Raw genomic sequence first — 18,904 nt, 5'->3', positions numbered from 1 at the left:
ATTTTCATGATCGAATCTGCAGTTTTGAAATGGACTGAAATTTTCGAGTTTCCAAGTCCATGAATACTTTTAAGAATAAGTTGAAGTGAATTTTACTTTTTTCTCAAAAACGAAGTAAGGTATGAAGAAAACGAAAGAGACTAAATAGGTGAATTTGCATTTACATAGTCTAAAAACTGAAAAACCTACAAAAAATCAGGTTTCTTCTCAATATAGTTTAATTACTTCAAATTACTGTACCAAATTTCAACCGAATCGTTTCAAAAATATTTCATTTATTTATATTTCATAAAAACTGTTTTTTTAAACTTCAACGGCCAATATCTTAAAAAAAAACAACTTCGAACATACCTTCATACATTTTTTTTTTTTAATGATCTAACAAATAATCCTCTGGAGATTCAAATCGTATAGTTAGGAAACACCCTCGACACTGAATTTCTCGTAACTTTTTAAAAATTTTTCCTTAATTTTTCCACGCTTTGTCTAGCTAGGGAAATCTCATGAGAATACTCTACTATTATTCAGAAAAAGGTCTGAACGTCGTATATGAAACAATTTTTTTTATTCAATTTTTGGATTCTATACCTACATGCCAAAGAGTAAAGCAATATTAAATTGAAGACTTATACATATATTAGCTCTAAATATATAAAATTGTACCTATATAAAAATTTTTGTATACAATAAGAACAATTTCCATCATCTGATGATCAGATGAACAAATATGTACCAGAATTAATGTTCAATAATAATAATAATATGTTTTGTATACAATATGTCCCAGAATTAATGTTCAATAAACTTACCACAATATTCTATCTTCTATTATAATATACATTTTACTGTCAAGATACTATGAAAATTTCGTCAGGTGAGTCTCAAACTGGGGAGTTCGAGTGTAAATTTCATAACAGCTTTGGCGATCCTCAATTTTGAGGCAACATTTCGAAAACCTAATGTTTTGTAAAAAAATATACTGCAATACTGCATTATTGTTTATATATCATGCACCACTTCCGAGAAAAACGAATTTGAAAACTTTTTATCATAGAAATGTTACCTCAAAATTGGAAAATATTGTACAAAAAAGTTTTGGTGAAATTTACCCTTGAAGCTCACTGGTTGAAATTTTCATATGTTATTGGAGCTCCTGAATAACAAGAGTCATACCAAATTTTATGAGTTTTTGTTGCCTTAGTCCGGAGAAAATAAATAAAATCCATCTTGAGGGTCGTACTTTTGAAGGACTGTTGTTCATTCGAAAAAAAAAATATTTTGACTTCCCCCAATATTTTGGATCGAAATATACGATGATAGATTTTATTGATCATTGTTCTGCGGCACTCTGTATACCAATAGGTACATAAAATTCACAGGTTTTTTTCAATCAATTTAAATATGTTTTGCTCACGAATCAAAGGTAGAAATCTTGTTTTCGACGTTTGAAGCGTCTAAAGTTCATTTTTTTATGCAATATTAAATAAAATCATTTATTGCAGTTTTCCTTTCGATACACTTTGGAACTTTGAAAATTGGAAATTTCATATAGGGTCAAAAATTAAATTATCTGAAGAAGAATCGCAAAGAGGAAATTATGGAAATCTTAGCAGCATGGCGTGACGTATGGATCTAGAAGACTAGCGGGAGAAATGGAACTCGCTATAAATAGTTGAAGCCAGTCGACAGTGTTTTGTTAAACCGCGCGTATTTCGAATCAGACGTCAGTGTTTTGTTTCAACTTTTTACCTAACAATCATGGCAATTTTGGATAAACTGGTAAGTCTCGAAAAGTTTCGGAATTCAATAGCAAAAAATATTTTTCAATTTTTTTTCCTTTATTTCGCCTCTTTAGAGAAGAGCTCTTGAAATCGAATTTTCGTATCCTTTTAGTTGAGGAATAATGCCGGACATAAAATCTAATGATTTCCGAATTAATCTTTACTCAATATTATCTCATTACGATGAATAAATAAGTATACTCGCTCGAAGTCAAAATACTCTAGGAATTGTACATCCACTCATAACACATCTAAAATAAGTATACCCTACTCTTCAAAAAGCCAGATGTGTAAAGAAAACAAACCTTGTTACACTTTATTCATTTCTATTAGATCAGAAAATTATCTCTATGAACATTATTTTTCTTCTAGAACTGACTATAATATACCGTTCGGATATAAATACTTCTCGAAATATTAAAAAAAAATCAGATAACCTCGATACCATTCAGTGAATTTTTCGTATGAACAGACTGTATCTAATGATACGAAGCCAAAACTTATTACTGAATTTTCAACTCGCTAAAATATTATTTCCAAAAGTTATCTTTTTTACGTCTACCGGCAGGCTGGCCGGACAGGCAGATTTGACTGTTACCTCTAATTGTTCATTAAGGAATACAAAAAAGACTACTTTAAATTTGATATCTAGGTATTTCTCTTTTTCCTTATAACCTAACAATTGAGTCAAACATAATGGCAAATTAAAAAAAAAAATTATTGACCGATTAAGTACATAATTGGTGTTAGAAATATATGGTGGATACGGAATTAATTTTATTTTATGGGTAACACCGATATTATATGACCGCGACAGTCCTCACAATGAAAATTTTTTAAAACCTTCTAAGTCCTAAATGTTAGGTTTCTTGTTTCGTCCATCATTTAGATCTCTGTATGTTAGAACACCTTCAGTATCTGATTTTTGAAATATACATTTCGTTGAAGATTTATATCGCCTTACGAATTTTGTTTTTGAATTAATAGAATAATAATAATATATTTATTTTTTCAATTTTAAATACACAATAGTCTTTTAGCTAATGATAAACAGTATAGAATCCCCACAAAAGGATAAACCTGTGCGTGGGTTGTTTCATTAAAAAAACACCTGATTGATAAATGTATTATAGGTATAACGAATTTCATAAAAATTAAATAGACAGGTCAACATCGCTAAATGTAATTTAAAATTCTTATATGGTGCATCAATCGAGTAATAAATATAGATAGAGGGAATATACGCAATTTTTACATGTCCCCAACATGGTTAGATTACGTTGTTGGATTGTGATATATTTTCAAATCCACAATTTGACTATGTCGTTATGAATGTATATTATATTGAATAAAATATATTTATTTAAGTGATTCCCAATTAAAAATGCAAATTTGAAATCCTATATTTTTCCTAAGTGTCGAATTTATAATGAGCAGATTATTTATTTTATTTCTGTATCTACCTGCTGAAATCCAAGGTTTGGCTACTTTTGCTCTCCTAGTGTCATCGGTTGTTCCACGTCGTTTTTCGCGCTTGAAGTTTGTTTTCTGAATCTGATTGATATATAGGTATTTATTTCTATATATTTTGAGTTGATTTGATACGTTGATTCACTATAGGACGTAAGAAGGCTTTCTTTGTGGAGAAACTCGCGAATTGAGTGAAATATCGTATTACTGATATGTTTTCATTTCCGCGCGCTTCATGTCAAATTTGATAGTTCATGTTGGGGACAAAATTTGCTTACTGAAAATGACATCTGCTCCCTTCATCTATTATTACTCTGAGGCAGGGAATCAATGAGAATAGGTATATGAACTGAAAAATTATGTGAGATATAAAATATCAATTTTGTGATGTGTCAAAGATAAATATGATAAATTCTGAAACTTCCCTTCTACAGTTAAATTCGATGAAAAATTATAGGTGTAGGTATCCGGTAGCTTTCCAGAAAATGACGAAACGGCAAAACGCTTATCACAATTTCTAATCAATAGTAAACATATCTGCTAATCTTAATTACAGTAAGTGGAAAAACTAGAAACGACATTAATTTTAATAATTCCAATCAGATCCAACATATTTATGAAGTCGAACATAAATGCGTAAATTGAAATCGCTGACGTAAATAGAACAGTTCTTATTAACTTTCGCTATCAAAATCAAGATTGTAACATGACAAGTTTTGCTTTCGTTTTAATTGAAAGCAATAACTCTGGCATCAGGAAATTCAACCTATTCCTAGAGAAAATCTTTCTCCGTATAATCAGGAACAAAAGTTGTATACATTGTTGCATTGTCGAATTCCATGAGTAGTGAAAACACCAATTTCCACAAAATTGCCGATAAAGCTAATCACACAGGGGCGTGTTTAGAGAAAGGGCTTCAGCAGTGAGGCAGAATGACACATTTTGAAATTAACCTCTGTAATCTATGAATACGTCTATTATTTTCTAAAAAACTCAATTTCGTCAATAAATTTGAGTTTTAATGCAAATTGTGACACATGTTTCCCATTTAATTTGAATCTAGCCCAAAATATATGACGTAACGGTTAAGTATTTCTTCCCATACTATTTCATTGTGTATTTTGTGGATATACTAAATAAACGAAGCAAGTCAACAAAATACAGGGTGATTCACTGCGAAGGCCTATTAGACGTTTATGGAAAACTAATCATGAGTTTGTGCTGAAAATTTGCATGCTGGGGTTTGGGACAATGTATGAAAAAATATTATCAGATCTCTACAACTTCCCTTATACCGGAAACAGACTACTACTTCCTTATTTAAAATGGCACACCCAGTATATTATTGCATCATTAGATAGCTTTTTTGATTACAATTTCGGAAATATGCCATATCTTCAGTAAAAACTCAACGGTTCATGAGTTTATTGGGATTCTTATGAAAAAAATGGTGGTCACGAGGACTCAAATTTTTTATTATTTTTCGGCAGAAAAAGCTTCTTCCGAAAAAATTTTTTTTCTTTTTCGATTCTGCAAGTACGTAATATTATAAGACTGTTTGCGGTTTAGATCAAAACTGTACAGGGTATTTATAAGAAAATCATGAACTTGGACAACTCAAATTCATCAAAACTCAAGATTTTCAGATTAGAACCTATATATTTTATTTTTTCAGTCGATTCTACGTACAAAAATAGTGGGGGTTTCTCAAGCAAACCCTATACCTAAAATGAATACTCAACGAGTTATCGAGGAAAAACCTTAAATGAGGAAAAACCGCAATTCCTCACTGTGTGGAGTAGTCTGTGACAATTAAAGACACTAAAATTCGATGTTTTGATAAATAAATTTTACATTTCATGAATTATGATTAATTTTTCGTAGGGATTGTTGGGAAATCCATAAACCATTACAATTCTTGAAATGTCAAATTTAGTTATGGAAACATCGAGTTTTTTTTTGTGTTTTTCGTAAGTTACAGACTACTCTGTACTCAGGACTGCATCACAAAATACTAAGAAAAATTACTTCGAATTGTTAGGCATACAGGAATCCGAAAAAAATTCAGTTCAAACCTGATAAACCAAGGAATATTATTTCGAGTAGTTTCTCTCCAAAGCAGAAATAATAAGAGGAAGTTTATTATTTGTAATCAAGAATTCTACTAATTATCACCGTATTATGCGGAACCCTCAGGCGCGAGTTTAACTAGCGTTCGAATTTTTTCGTCTCGAATCACCCACTGAATAAAGAAGCAGATATCCTAAAGCAGAACAATAGAAGAGTTGTTTTGGTTCTCATTTTTTGATTATACTTGCTAATTGCAAGGTCGATGCATGTGAGCTCCTCTTCAAACTCATCAAATGGAATAAACAACTGCCACTTATTATTATCATTATTATTATGAGTTATAATAAGAATCCCCACTGAATATTCCATTTTATGGTTTGAAGAATGTGTAATAAATTTAATGTTAGATTGAAAATCCAAATTACTTATTGATTTTGAAGGCGTTCTAATCTGAATTGATTGAATTACAGCTGATTGAACATTTCATGTTATCAGTAGTAATAAGAGCTTCTAAGTAGCAAGAGTTATAACAGATTTCATGATTTTTGTACTTATTGTTAGTTCCAGAGATAAATCCATAAATAAATAAAATCCATCTTGAGAGTCGTATTTTTGAGGAGCTGTTGTTCTGAAGTGAAATATTATTCGAAAAAAATTCAAACTTCCCCCAATCGTTTTGATAATAGAATACGTTGGAGAATTATTGACCCCTAATTCTGGGACACCTATATATAAATTCATTTCATAACTCCTTTATCTGAAAGGAAAATAACCTACAGAGTTAATAAATACTTAAGTTCAAGTAATGAATAAATATTTCACCTTTTTCGAAGAATGAATATCTCTTTCACATACAGGATATGATTTTAAGGAAAAGAGGTCTTATATGTCTTGTAAAAATGGGCCCACAAAAGCTTCGTTTTCGAGATACAGGCTGCTTTTTGAAGTCCTACTTTTTTTTTATTATACCAGTTTATCGAATCTTTATTAATCTTCGTTGCAGATTGAGTGAAAAAGTACCAAATCTTTTAATTGATTTAGTTATCATCTTTATAATAATTTGGATTTTACTGAGGATTATACTAGAAAATTGTTTGAAATATTTTTCTCGAAATCGGTAGCAGATTCGACAAAACTACAAAAACCAAAAACTTTTCTAAACTACCCTTGGTCTATCAAGAAAGAAATTCTGGAGGAAAGAAGCGGTCACAGAAAAATATCATTCTGTAGATTTGCATTCAAAATTAGCATATCACATGATGAAATCTTCAAATTGGAATATCTATGCAAAATTTAAATTAAATATCTTGTGAAAATAGAACAAAATAAAACTTCAACAACTTGTATCTCGAAAACCGAGCATTTGGGGGCCCATGTTTATAGGACTTTTTTTCTTCTAATAATCCTAGGAATCTGTTATTTTAATTCGTACCTGCAATTTTGGAACATTCTGTATAGTATTACAATAAGTATTATACCTAATGAAGATAAAATAATTCTGGAATTGTTTTTACTCTTCTCGATGTTTCTCGTGTTTCCTCTTCAAAAAACTTTACTCAATGAATACAAAATCAAGTCATGAAATTCTGTAAATCTATTACAAAAATTAAGAATAAAGAGTCAGTTAAACAAGGATAAAACAGGAACTTCTCACAACACTTTCAATTGCACTTAAATAATTTGTCAGGAAATGACCTTCAATAATGAATCATTACAATAATAATATAGTTTTCTGGAAACCTTATCTTTTAGAAGATTAAATTAAATTAAATCATTGAAATTTATTCAGTTTTTGCACAGCATAATTGCTTTTATGAAATTTTCATTCAATTTTTACCAAGTCTAGGAAGTGGTATTCTGCATTGATAAAACTTTTATCATTTCTACTAGCGAGCCTCCTACTCATCGACTTGCAAAAAATCTATTTGTTTCCTATTGTTGAACCTTTCACTTTCGATAATGTAAACACTGGACAGTTCAATGATTTTCAACGATAGTGAACTTGATAGGTAGATTGGTAGGTACCAATCTTTCGTACTTTCTATAAGACTATCACTTCCCCAATGCACTGATCAAACATTGTCATGGCTGAAAAGCTTGTAATTGGCATATCGGTGAATTATTTTGTGCGGTTGGTAAGTGGACAATTGCTGAAAAAAGGTTAACCGTACCAATTAGTCTTGCTTGTATGGCATACTTTCTACAGTTCCACCGGCAATTTTCACTATTGTTTTAGGTTTTGAATGAAAGGAGACATCAAGGGTGGTCAAGTAACAACAATGATACATTTCGGTATCGCTCTATACTATTTATGTGGTGTGAAAACATTAAAAATTTGATGTTTGTTGCAACACGTTAATAACGAACCATATCATCATTTTCATGTAAAAGATTCCGTGAAAACCATTACAAGCGCTCGTTAATTGACATGCTTATTGGGTTTGGGTACCTACTTAAATACTACATAACTAACAGGCCAATCGAAAAGTCTCTGGTCTACCATAGTAAAACATATTTTTTGGCAAAATTCGATTTTATTATTCAACATGGTTGCCTTCGAGGGCGATACAGCGATTATAACGATCTTCCAACTTTTCGATACCATTTTTGTATTATGAATTATCTTTCGCTTCAAAATAGGCCTGAGTTTCGGCGATTTTTTCTTCATTGGAGCCAAATTTCTTTCCAACGAGTATTCTTTTGAGGTCTGACAATAGGAAAAAAACGCTGAGGGCCAGATCTGGCGAATACGGTGTATGCAGAAATAGTTCGATCCCCAATTCATGCAATTTTCATCGTTTTCATTGATTTGTGACACGGCGCATTGTCTTGATGAAACATCACCTTTTTTCTTAACGATTTCATCCTTTAAACGACCCAATAACGCTATATAATATCGCTGTTGATGGTATAGTCCTTTTGGAGGTAATTAATGAATATTATACATTGCGCATTCCAGATACTGATGACATAACCTTGCTAGATGACTGTTGTGTTTTTCTTCGCTTTGGATTAGGTTCATCGTGTGCAGTCCACTCAGCTGACTGTCGATTGAACTCCGAAGTGAAATGATGGAGACATATTTCATCCATTGTCACATATCGACGCAAAAATTCAGGTTTATTGCACTTGAACAGCTCAAAACACTGCTCAGAATCATTAACACTTTGTTGCTTTTGATCGATTATGAGCTCGCGCGGCACGTATTTTGCACACAGATTTCTCATGTACAAATATTCGTGAATGATTTGATGTACACGTTCAGATGATATCTTGACAATGTCTGCTATCTCGATCAACTTCACTTCACGGCCAATCAAAATTATTTTGTGAACTTTTTTGATTTTTTCGTCGGTGAAAGCCTATTTCGTGCGTCCAATGCGTTCGCCGTCTTCGATGCTCATTTCACCATGTTTAAACTTAGCACACCAATCAATGATGGTTGATTTTCCTTGTGCAGACCTCGGAAACTCTTCTTCAAGCCAAGATTCTGCTTCAACTGTAATTTTTCCTTCAAAAAGCAATATTTTAACAGCACACGAAATTCTTTTTTTTTCATCTTTTTTCAAATAACAAAAGTAGCTACACCCACAAAGTAATATGCCAAAAACTAATGGCCGAACTGCTGTCAAATTTTGACAGGTATCGTTTGAAGGTATACTAAATAAAAATCATATGGATTTAATACTAGCACCGCCATCTGTGCATCAGACAGGGGACTTTTCAATTGGCCTAATATAACACTTCAATCAATGTAATAATATCAGACTTTTAAGTAAAAAACTGTTTTGTGTGCGAAAACGAAGCTTGTTGGGATATATGTTTATATGAACATTTTTTCATGAAAAGAGTTGTTCTATGCGGCACCAAAGTTAATGCACTAAAATCCGGATCACCCTGTAGAATACCTCAAATCAGTCATCAGTCAAATCATTGAACAAACTGGTTGAAAAATGGTTGCTTATATACAACAAGAGTATGAATCGACTATTTTTTGTACACTCGACTACTTTGGTGCACGACGCCGACGTCTGCTATTTTAGAATTTTGAGCTGAGAACGGTCTCAAACGATAAGGTTCGCCTAACTGATTGGTCAAATTTAAATATGTCCGGTCGGTCGGACGGAAAGACCTAAAAATTCGAAATTTTCAGGGTAGGTTAGGTTAGATAAGGTCGTTCAGGTTTAATATTGAACACGGTCTTAAAACGTTTCCACGGTTATATCCCAGATTCGATTGTTTTCAATTTCTAACTCCTAGTTTTAGAGACCGTTCACAAGCTCAAAATACTTGAAAAATAGCAATTTTTACATAATTATTCAGTTTTACTACACAATACCTCAAATCATTGATAAAAAATGTTTAAATGTTGTGTTATACAACAATAGTATGAAGCTACTGTTGTTTGCACACTCGAGAAGTTTCCATAACAAGGCGTAGACGAGTTATGAAACCTCTCAAGTGGAAAAAACACGCTTCATCTTTGAGTTGTAGATATGCAATGTACTTGATTACTTCAAAAACTTGTTCTATTCGACAGGGCCGCCGCCAGACATTTTAGCGTCCTGGCAAAATAAAATTTCGCCGCCCTGATTCGCCTTATTTATATGAAATCTTATTTCTTAACTTCATCCTTGTCAAATTTATCCAATGACGTTTTGTCTATTTCATAAAAAAAGTCCTGCATTGTTCAAAAGTACGACGATAAGTCCATAGTGAAAGGATGACGTACTTTTAAAGGTGCAAAAGTCTTTTTAACTTTATCCTTGTCAAATTTATCGAACGACGTTTCGTCTATTTCATAAAAAAAAACGTCTTGCATTGTTCAAAAGTACCACTACAAATATATAGTGAAAGGAAGACGTACTTCTTAAAGGTGCAAATGTCTTGTATTATTAACTGACTATGCGCCCCTACAATTTGGCGCCCCAGCAAAATGTCCGGTATGCCGCTCCTGGCGGCGGCCCTGCTATCTGACGCCAAAGTTATCGAACTAAAATCTGGACCACCCTGTATAGTACCTAATACCGAATAATTGTGTAAAATTTGCGGTTTTCCGAGCAGTTTAATCTTGTAAACGGTCCCTAAACTAGTAGTTAAAAATCGAAAACAATCAAATCTGGGATTTCCCGTGGAAACGTTTTTAAGACCGCGTTCGGCATTGAACTTGAACGACCTCGAACACGAGGTACCTAAAAACGACGAAAGAAAACGAAACCAATTTGCCGCGCAACGTCGATCACGATATACTCATTAGATTCCACCGAGATGATCTTATTGCGCAACCGGTTTTTTTTTCTCCAGAATAATCGACTCTGTTTCCAAACAATACGAAATGACGTCCATTGTTTCACCTACGATGAGCGATTGTTGCAGAACGTGCGTGGGTGTCGATGCAGATTGTTGATCGGTGAAATTTACCACCGTGCGTATATGCCTGCAATAAGGCGGAAAATAAGAAATGGGTCGGGTAATGAAAGTTGAGGGAATAGGCGCCGTTGTAAATGTCACAGATCAGATCTTCCGACTGCGAATGCATTTCTAATCGGAAATCGGTCGAAAACACAAAATATGTCTTATAAATCCAATGATTCGTGACTGTTTTATTTCATTAGTAGAGGAGACTGAAGAGGGTTGATACATTTTTTACAAAATTGTTAATAAAAAATTTGTGTTTAACATTTACCAATCCATTAATATCAGAGCGAAATTTGAGGACTTCGCTTAAATGTTTAGCAATATTCAGTAACTGAAAATGGAAATTTAAACCTTGATTATGAGTTTTTGAAATTGTTGGTGCAAAGTGTCTCAAACCTCCCTATACATGGTCTTAATAAACTAAAAGGGAGGATCGATACAATAATATAAAAAGTACAAGCAATAATAAGAAATCAATCTTTTATTATTATAACACTACCTTATTCCTACATAAATTGCAAGTAAACATTTTTATTTACCTACTGACACTTGCACAGGCTGATTGGCACTCCATTTTCTGATGAAGATGAGGATCCAGCTTGCATCTACTGCAATTCATCATTTTCTGCGTTCATCGGAAAATTGATCTTTTTCATTTCCGTCCTCAGGATCCAAGTCATCAAACACTCTCTTTTTATTTTTGCATTTTTGTTTAAAACTTTTCTTTTGAGGTGAGATTTACTGTATCAAACCTCCCTAGAAGACAAATTTAGAAAATATAAGACGTGAACATATTATGATATTCGATTGAAGATCTGTACTACTGGCGTCTATGTTCTAAATGAAATGCGCATCAAAAATAAAGTAATGAATTTCGATATTTTTTTTTTTGATAAAGAGATAAAGCCTTAAGCCTTACATTTGTTATGCAAATTCTTACATCGAATATGTATAACACACTTAAAGCTTAAAACTCTTGCTCGTGACGCGATCATTTCCAGATTTCAACAGACACTATTTCCACACTCATAGAGGCACTGCTCGTGATTATGCTTTCCTTGAAGGACCGAGGCGAGAAATTTGAACATGTATCAAACCTCCCCTTGGATCAACCCTCCCCAGTATCCCCTATACTATATCATAACAGTCCAATTGAAAAGTCCCCGGTCTACCCTAGTAAAACACATTTTTTTGTGGCAAAATTCGATTTTATTATTCAACATAGTTGCCTTCGAGGGCGATACAGTGGATTATAGCGATCTTCCAATTTTTCGATACCATTTTTGTAGTACGATTTGTCTTTCGCTTCAGAATAGGCCTCAGTTCCGGCGATTACTTCTTCATTGGCGCTAAATTTCTTTCCAGCGAGCATTTTTTGAGGTCTGAGAACAGGAAAAAGTCGCTAGGGGCCAGATCTGGCGAATTCGGTGGATGCAGAAGCAATTCGAAGCCCAATTCATCCAATTTTGCCATTGTTTTCATTGATTTGTGACACGGCGCATTGTCTTGATGAAAAGCACCTTTTTTTCTTCAAATGGGGCCGTTTTTTAACGATTTCATCCTTTAAACGATCCAATAACCGATTGTTGATTTTCCTGGTGCAGACCCCGGAAACTCTTCATCAAGCCAAGATTTTGCTTCACCTGTATTTTTTTCTTTCAAGAAGCAATATTTTACCAGCACACGAAAATTTTTTTTCCATCTTTTTCAAATAACAAAAGTAGCAACATTCAGAAATCAATATCTCATAAACTTATCGTCGGACTGCTGTCAAATTTTGACACGTATCGTTTGAAGGTTAGTACTAACTGAAAATCATATGGATATAATACTAGCACCGCCATCTGTGCATCAGACCGGAGACTTTTCAATTGGTCTAATACCTGCAACAAAAATTTCACCTCTTAAAACTTGGTAACACCCTGTAGAAGTACACTGTGCAGTTTCTTAATAAATTTATCTAAAATTATTCGCAAGGTCTAACGTGTAGATAAACGACAGATCGTTCTTGAACAGAAATTATCTCACACCACTACGATAATTGCATATTAAAAAAAAATAGCGATACCAGCGTGAATTAAGCAGGTTTCTTTGACGTATTGTCTCCAACACAATGGTATCAAGTTCGCCTTGTGCCCCTATATGAAGAATGTTTACTTTTAGAAACATTAAACGTTAGATTTATTGTTCGTGACAATTCCACACCTGGATTTTCAGGGTCAGCACAGGAGCAGAATGTTGATTCCGATTGAGCAACAATTTATTGCATCTTTATGGGCGCATATCTTGAACATCTCGCCGAAGATGTGCCGAACAGATTCTGGTCCAAGGATGTTTTTTTACGCTCTGTGCGGTTGTAAATCTTGAAATCGGTGTTCTTGAGGATATTTCGACATTATGTATTTTGTATCTGAGACCAAAGTAGATTAGTTATACAAATATTCTGTCAAGAAAATACTGGGAATTGTTCATACAGAAAATCCTTATTGTCAAGATTGTTTTTACCGATAAGTTGATAATTTTGAACAAAATTTTAAGTGATATCTCTTTTTTTTTTTATTCATCTAACATAATTTGAAGAAAGAACTAGATTTGTTGGAAAAGAACAAAAGATTAGAGATCTTCATCGGAAAACTGATCACAAGTTTCGGGTATTCCAAATTCGTTGTCTAGTGAGAGAGCACATTTTCGGGCTCATTTTTGAGATAATTCATTTGGTGAAAACCACAACATCATAAATTCAACTGTTTTCTAGCTATAACAACTTTTTTCCGTAGAATCCCTTGGTGTCAAGGAATTTCTTTTATTGTAATTAGTTTGAAGTTATAATACAAACTTGTGTTTTTTTAAATGTAAACCATACCTACAAATTTCTATAACTAATGAAATCCTTAATTTTCCCTTTTCAAAAATATATAACATGATATATAAATTTCTCATCAAACTATAAAAATCATCAAAAGTTTCAGTTTCATATGGCAAATTAGCTAAATGCCTGTCTATTATAATATGTGAACCAAGGTCTCTTGATTTAATACCGTTAGATTTTTTCGACCTTTCAACAATTTTAAATTGATAATTGGACCAACCAAAGAAAACAATCTAACGATGTTAAATCAGGAGACCTTGGTAGCCACCAAATTAATTCTCTTAAAATTCGAGCCCGAAAATGTCCCATTCATTTATTCTAGCTGATAGCTTAAAGGGTTTCTGAGATCCCTTCACTAGACAACGAATTTGGGTCACCCAGTTAATATATAGGATGTGCCTAAATTGGAGGTAAAAATGAAAATGACAGATTCCTCGGATCATTTTCAGAAAGCAGTCCTATAAAAAAGCAAGTTCCCTAAAACATTTTAACTAATGTATGCCAATAGTTTAACCGTGTAATGTCAACATGATCCTGATCATGAAGGCTTCTTTCCTTCTCTTCATGATTTTTTTTTGGTGATTGTATGAGATTTATTCTTTATTCAATTGTAGTAGTGTAAATTCGTCAGCTTCATAAAATATTTGGTAGATCTTTTGAAGTATCTTTGTAGTCTTTAAGGCATTTTCGGAGACTGTCTACATGTCAAAGGCTAGTTTCGATGAACTTGCTTGACTGCTGGTAAAGGTAATCATGTATCTGCCTGCTGAACATCTGTATATCCAGGTGACCTCTGCTTGCTTGGTAGTGTTGTTCTGTCGATACAGCTTTTCGGATAGTATTTCTTAGCTTTTTTCAACAAAGTTGTCATGTTCCATTGCAGATCAAATATATCTGTTTTACTCCTTGAAACTATATCGTTAACATTGATCATCATAATATGAGTTGATAAATCTCATGATGTTCAGAAGCATGAAAATCCAATGAGTTCACTTTATTCGATTCATTTTATTTCACATAATATTTGCCAGATGTTTAACTTAAACCTCAAACCCTTTTACAGGTTTTGGTGGTGTGCATTTCCTCTCTAGCCACAGCTAGGAGCATCAGGAGCGCAGAGGACATTCAACTACAACCTCGTATCTACCCCGGCTACCTACAACAAGAAGAAGATGCATACGCAGCGGCCTCTACAAATCAAGAGCTTCCCAGAGTCGTGCAGTCCATCCCATTCAACGTCCCAGAACCCAGCGATGAACTAAGACCACCTCAAGAAAACTCCCCAGTTTCCTTCTTGGAGGTACCAGCACCCTCTACACATCTAACGGCGCCATCCGAGTCTCTCTGGAACCCAGAGAACAACCCAATCTTCTTCTACGAGCTTCCAGCCTCCTTAACGAAGTTGGACACCCCGACCCACAAGTTCCCCAAGAAGTTCAACAAGGAGATCCACACCAAAGACAAGGCGCTCTCTTCTCAGCCCAAAATAGAAATTGAGCTTGTGCCAATCGAAGAAAGGGAACTGGTGTACAAACAGAAGGATTTGGACAAGAAGTTCGACAATTTGGCCAAGCTGGAGAACCAGAAGGAGTTGGATCAGTTGAAGGTAAGAATAAGAAGCCAAGATGTTGGGTCGGTTATATTCAACCTCTCTATGAAGTGTCTGATGAATGAATTTTTGGCTCGGACGCAAGTAAGAATTACCGAACATATATATTGGCATGACAGATAATTTTTAATTCCGGAAAAAGTACTTCTTCGAGCGGGAATCGAACCCGCAACCTCCGAATCGCTAGTCCAGCGCTCTCACCAATGAGCAACCGAGGAAGTTGAAAGTTTCAACCGCTTACGAGGAAACCTTTCTCCCAGAATCAAATGTTAGTAGGAATTAAGTTAATGTTGAAAGGGAACTAATTCACTATCGATGATCATCACGATTCTATTCATCTTTCATGGGTTTCTTGTATGCGGTTGAAAATTTCTGCTTCCTTGGTAGCTCATTGGTGAGAGCACTGGACTAGCGATTCGGAGGTTGCGGGTTCGATTCCCGCTCGAGTTCTGTCATGCGAATATATATATTCTCTTAGTTACCGACCCAAGATGCATAGAATACGTAGTCGTTGACATATTTTCATCCGAAATATGTGCCTGAAGCTATTAGAAAATAAGGGAGTAGATGGCTATTTCATTTTTTGCTGTTAGATCTCGGAATCAGGGAACTATACAGAAGTACCGTTTTTATTAATGGATAAACTATGATCGAATTTAAATGAAAAGGAAAAGAAGTTAGTTGTAAGGGACTAGTATCAGGACTTTATGATATAAAGATGCTGGAGGTACATTCAACAACAAATAAAACATATGCTTAGCAAATGGGGCAGGTAACACTGATTTGAGGTAAGAGAGGCCTATTCCAGTTATGTAAAGCGTTGGAGGTCCCTCTAGAAGCTGTTCTGTGACGTCAGCTGATACTGCTCTATGATCATATTTATACCAAACTTTTAGTTGAACTTAATGGAGCTTTCTGGCCTATCGAACTTTGAATTAATTCGTCAATACTCAATTTGTAAAAAAAAACTTGTTGAAATGTCTTTCCGATATCATCATCGTTCACTTGACAGATATGGAAAAAATTATTCCTGCAGCACCACTGCTCACAGAGTGAAAAAGTCACCTATATAACATTTCCAGGCACGGATTTGGAATGAAAATGTTAATGAACTTTAGTAAGGAAGTATAGACACCACGTATTCTATGCTTCTCGCACCGACCCTATGGGTGTTCCGGTATTATTTAACTAAATCCAATTCACCCATTTCTAACATTATCGTTCACCTGGTACATCATTTCGTTCACCATCAAGGCATTTTCGAATCATAAAGACGACTCCGTTCAAGCTGAGACTGGCTACAATGACTACAACGAAGACGACACAGTTCCATCGGCTTCTGAAGATGGATATTCTACGGGACTCAACGAACAATTGATTTCCTCAATGGGTATACCACACCATGACAGTACAAGAGACAGACTAACGTTTCACGTTGTTGGACATGATGGACCTCACACTTACAAATGGGGTTATGACACTGGCAAAGGGTAACGCTATTAGCATCTCCATTTTTTCTTGAATAGGCTAGATGACAGATTTTGAAATCCCCTCCTCTGTAATGTAGGAATACTGAAACAACTTATTACGGCAATAAACTCAAATTTTAAGGAAAATTATGGAACATTTTTCTATCAATTTTAAATCTAGCTTATCATAGGTATCATGACATAATAATATGCTTATGATATAAAGGAGAAGTAAACTATAACCATTTTGATAACTTTTCATTGCAAGTCTACAAAATATATTTGGTTTTGGTTTTTTAGTACTAAACCATGAATAAACGGCGAACACCAATATAAAAATGCAGCAATCAATCAAAATGCCAGCAGTAGTACTAACAAAACTTCAAAGCAACACGTGGTAAGAGTACGTCATAGACAGTGGTTTGAATTTTATACCACAGACCAATAAAACTATTAGATACTTGACAAAAAGCAGCTATTCAATTTATAAAAAAAAGTTCAACTTCTTAATTGGTTTATTAGAATATTTCTCCTTAACAAATACAAATCACTTCGTCATCAGAAGGCAATTCGTCTTTCTAACCTTGAGTGTCACTAAAAACTACCAAGACAAATAGACAAAAAATGATAATGATATCTGAACTTCCACCTTTTTCTACAAGATTTAAAACAAATCTAAATTGTCAGATTGATTTTATCCTTGACTTCTAGGCTAGCCCTATTCGTTTAAAATATTTTGGCGAGGCTGATGCGCCCTATCTCGGTAGATTCCGGTGTTGCACCCCAGGTCCACTGATGAAATCATCAGTATGGCAACTCGGTAGTCTCTGCCATATACACCCTCCACCTCCATAGCGGAGGTAAAACAGTTGAACATAGAGTAGTTGGTCATTTTGAACTTTCATTTTATTGAAAAACTCAATAATTCCATTGTTCAAATTGAAACAGTCATTTCATGGAATCGTTTCAACATACGTATCTATTAGCTAGGTACCATTAGCTTTTAGATTCTTCAACACTGTCATCTAGCCTATTGTACAGGGTGGTCTATAGATTCGATTTAGAAGGCTTGAAGATATAGTTTTTGCCACGGAAGGTGCGTTTGGTTTTCTAGCCTATATGAACGACATTTTGATCATTTTAGGAATATGAATCTTCTACCATTCATTGAGCTGATCGATTTTTGGCCACCCTGTAACATATTCCATGTTCATTCATTTCACAGGTTGATACAGAACTGATTGTCCCAATCTACTTTCCTTGTAATGAACGACATTGACATTAATACCTTAGACGAACATTATAATAACCATGACTAAACAATAACATATTTAATGCATCGTTTCAGATGTTGAAATTTTTAACATCTCCAGGTCTACAGATAACATTATTATTAGAAATCAACAAACCGTGTTTTATGCACATATATGTATTAGACACCAAACATCAATGAAGTAACAATTTAACGATTAGATAAACACAAGGCTATAGATACCACATAATGAAGGCCAATAGATCCACCCACTTCATATTATATTATGAGCTTTAGCTAAAATTACTTCCTTCATTATTTATATTCTTCAACAATACTTGATATGCCTTGGTACAAGTAATAGAATTTTGGATATTAGTTATCATTCTTCAGATTCTTCTCATTGAAACATTGTATCTTCCTTAAACAGGCAGCTATAGTTCCATTTTAAAATTATTACTTTGACTCAAAAACATCATGAAGGTACTTACTTACCTGATTCGAAAAGAAATAGGTAGATGTAGGTACCTTCTGGATATTGTAATAAATGACTCATCAACCCAGTTGAAACTTGTAATGAATTATGTTCAATTTCCAGGCACAACAGGATGTTTAGATTCGAGGAAAAAGACAAATCAGGTATAGTTAAGGGCCACTACGGTTATTACGATAAGCATGGTAAACTTCAGATAGTAAACTACGATGCTCATCCTGAAGAAGGCTTCCACGCGGAATCAAGTACAGACCACAACAGCAAGTGATTTGGAGGAGGAGCAAAGCGTGTCGTTGTGTAATATTTGCTCAAAAACTCTGATGATATTTGTTGTGAATATTCGAAAACAGTTTATTCTTCTGAACATTTTTGTGATTGTGGTCTCAGGTAGAATATCTCTATGAATTATATTTTGTACTATGTACTATAGGTATTGTATTATTAAAATATAAAAGTATCACTTGTTTTCATTT

The 18,904-nt window shown here is 34.0% G+C and overlaps 1 protein-coding gene and 1 non-coding gene across 2 annotated transcripts; one reads left to right on the top strand and one right to left on the bottom strand.

Annotated features, from left to right (window-relative positions):
- The first annotated feature begins 1,625 nt into the window (after nucleotides 1-1,625).
- LOC123677989 lies at nucleotides 1,626-18,891 on the top strand. Its single transcript, XM_045614748.1, has 4 exons — nucleotides 1,626-1,779; nucleotides 14,672-15,214; nucleotides 16,472-16,707; nucleotides 18,537-18,891. Exons 1-4 carry the CDS (start codon nucleotides 1,759-1,761, stop codon nucleotides 18,697-18,699), a joined length of 963 nt encoding a protein of 320 aa, XP_045470704.1. The 5' UTR covers nucleotides 1,626-1,758; the 3' UTR covers nucleotides 18,700-18,891.
- On the bottom strand, nucleotides 15,363-15,435 carry Trnaa-agc. The gene has a single exon. It is a non-coding gene; the product is annotated as a tRNA-Ala (tRNA).
- Nucleotides 18,892-18,904: the final 13 nt, after the last annotated feature.

Source organism: Harmonia axyridis, chromosome 4, assembly GCF_914767665.1.
Source record: "Harmonia axyridis chromosome 4, icHarAxyr1.1, whole genome shotgun sequence".
Lineage (NCBI taxonomy): Eukaryota > Metazoa > Arthropoda > Insecta > Coleoptera > Coccinellidae > Harmonia > Harmonia axyridis.
The sequence above is the reverse complement of the archived record's forward strand: the minus strand, read 5'-3'. Positions and strand labels throughout refer to the sequence as shown.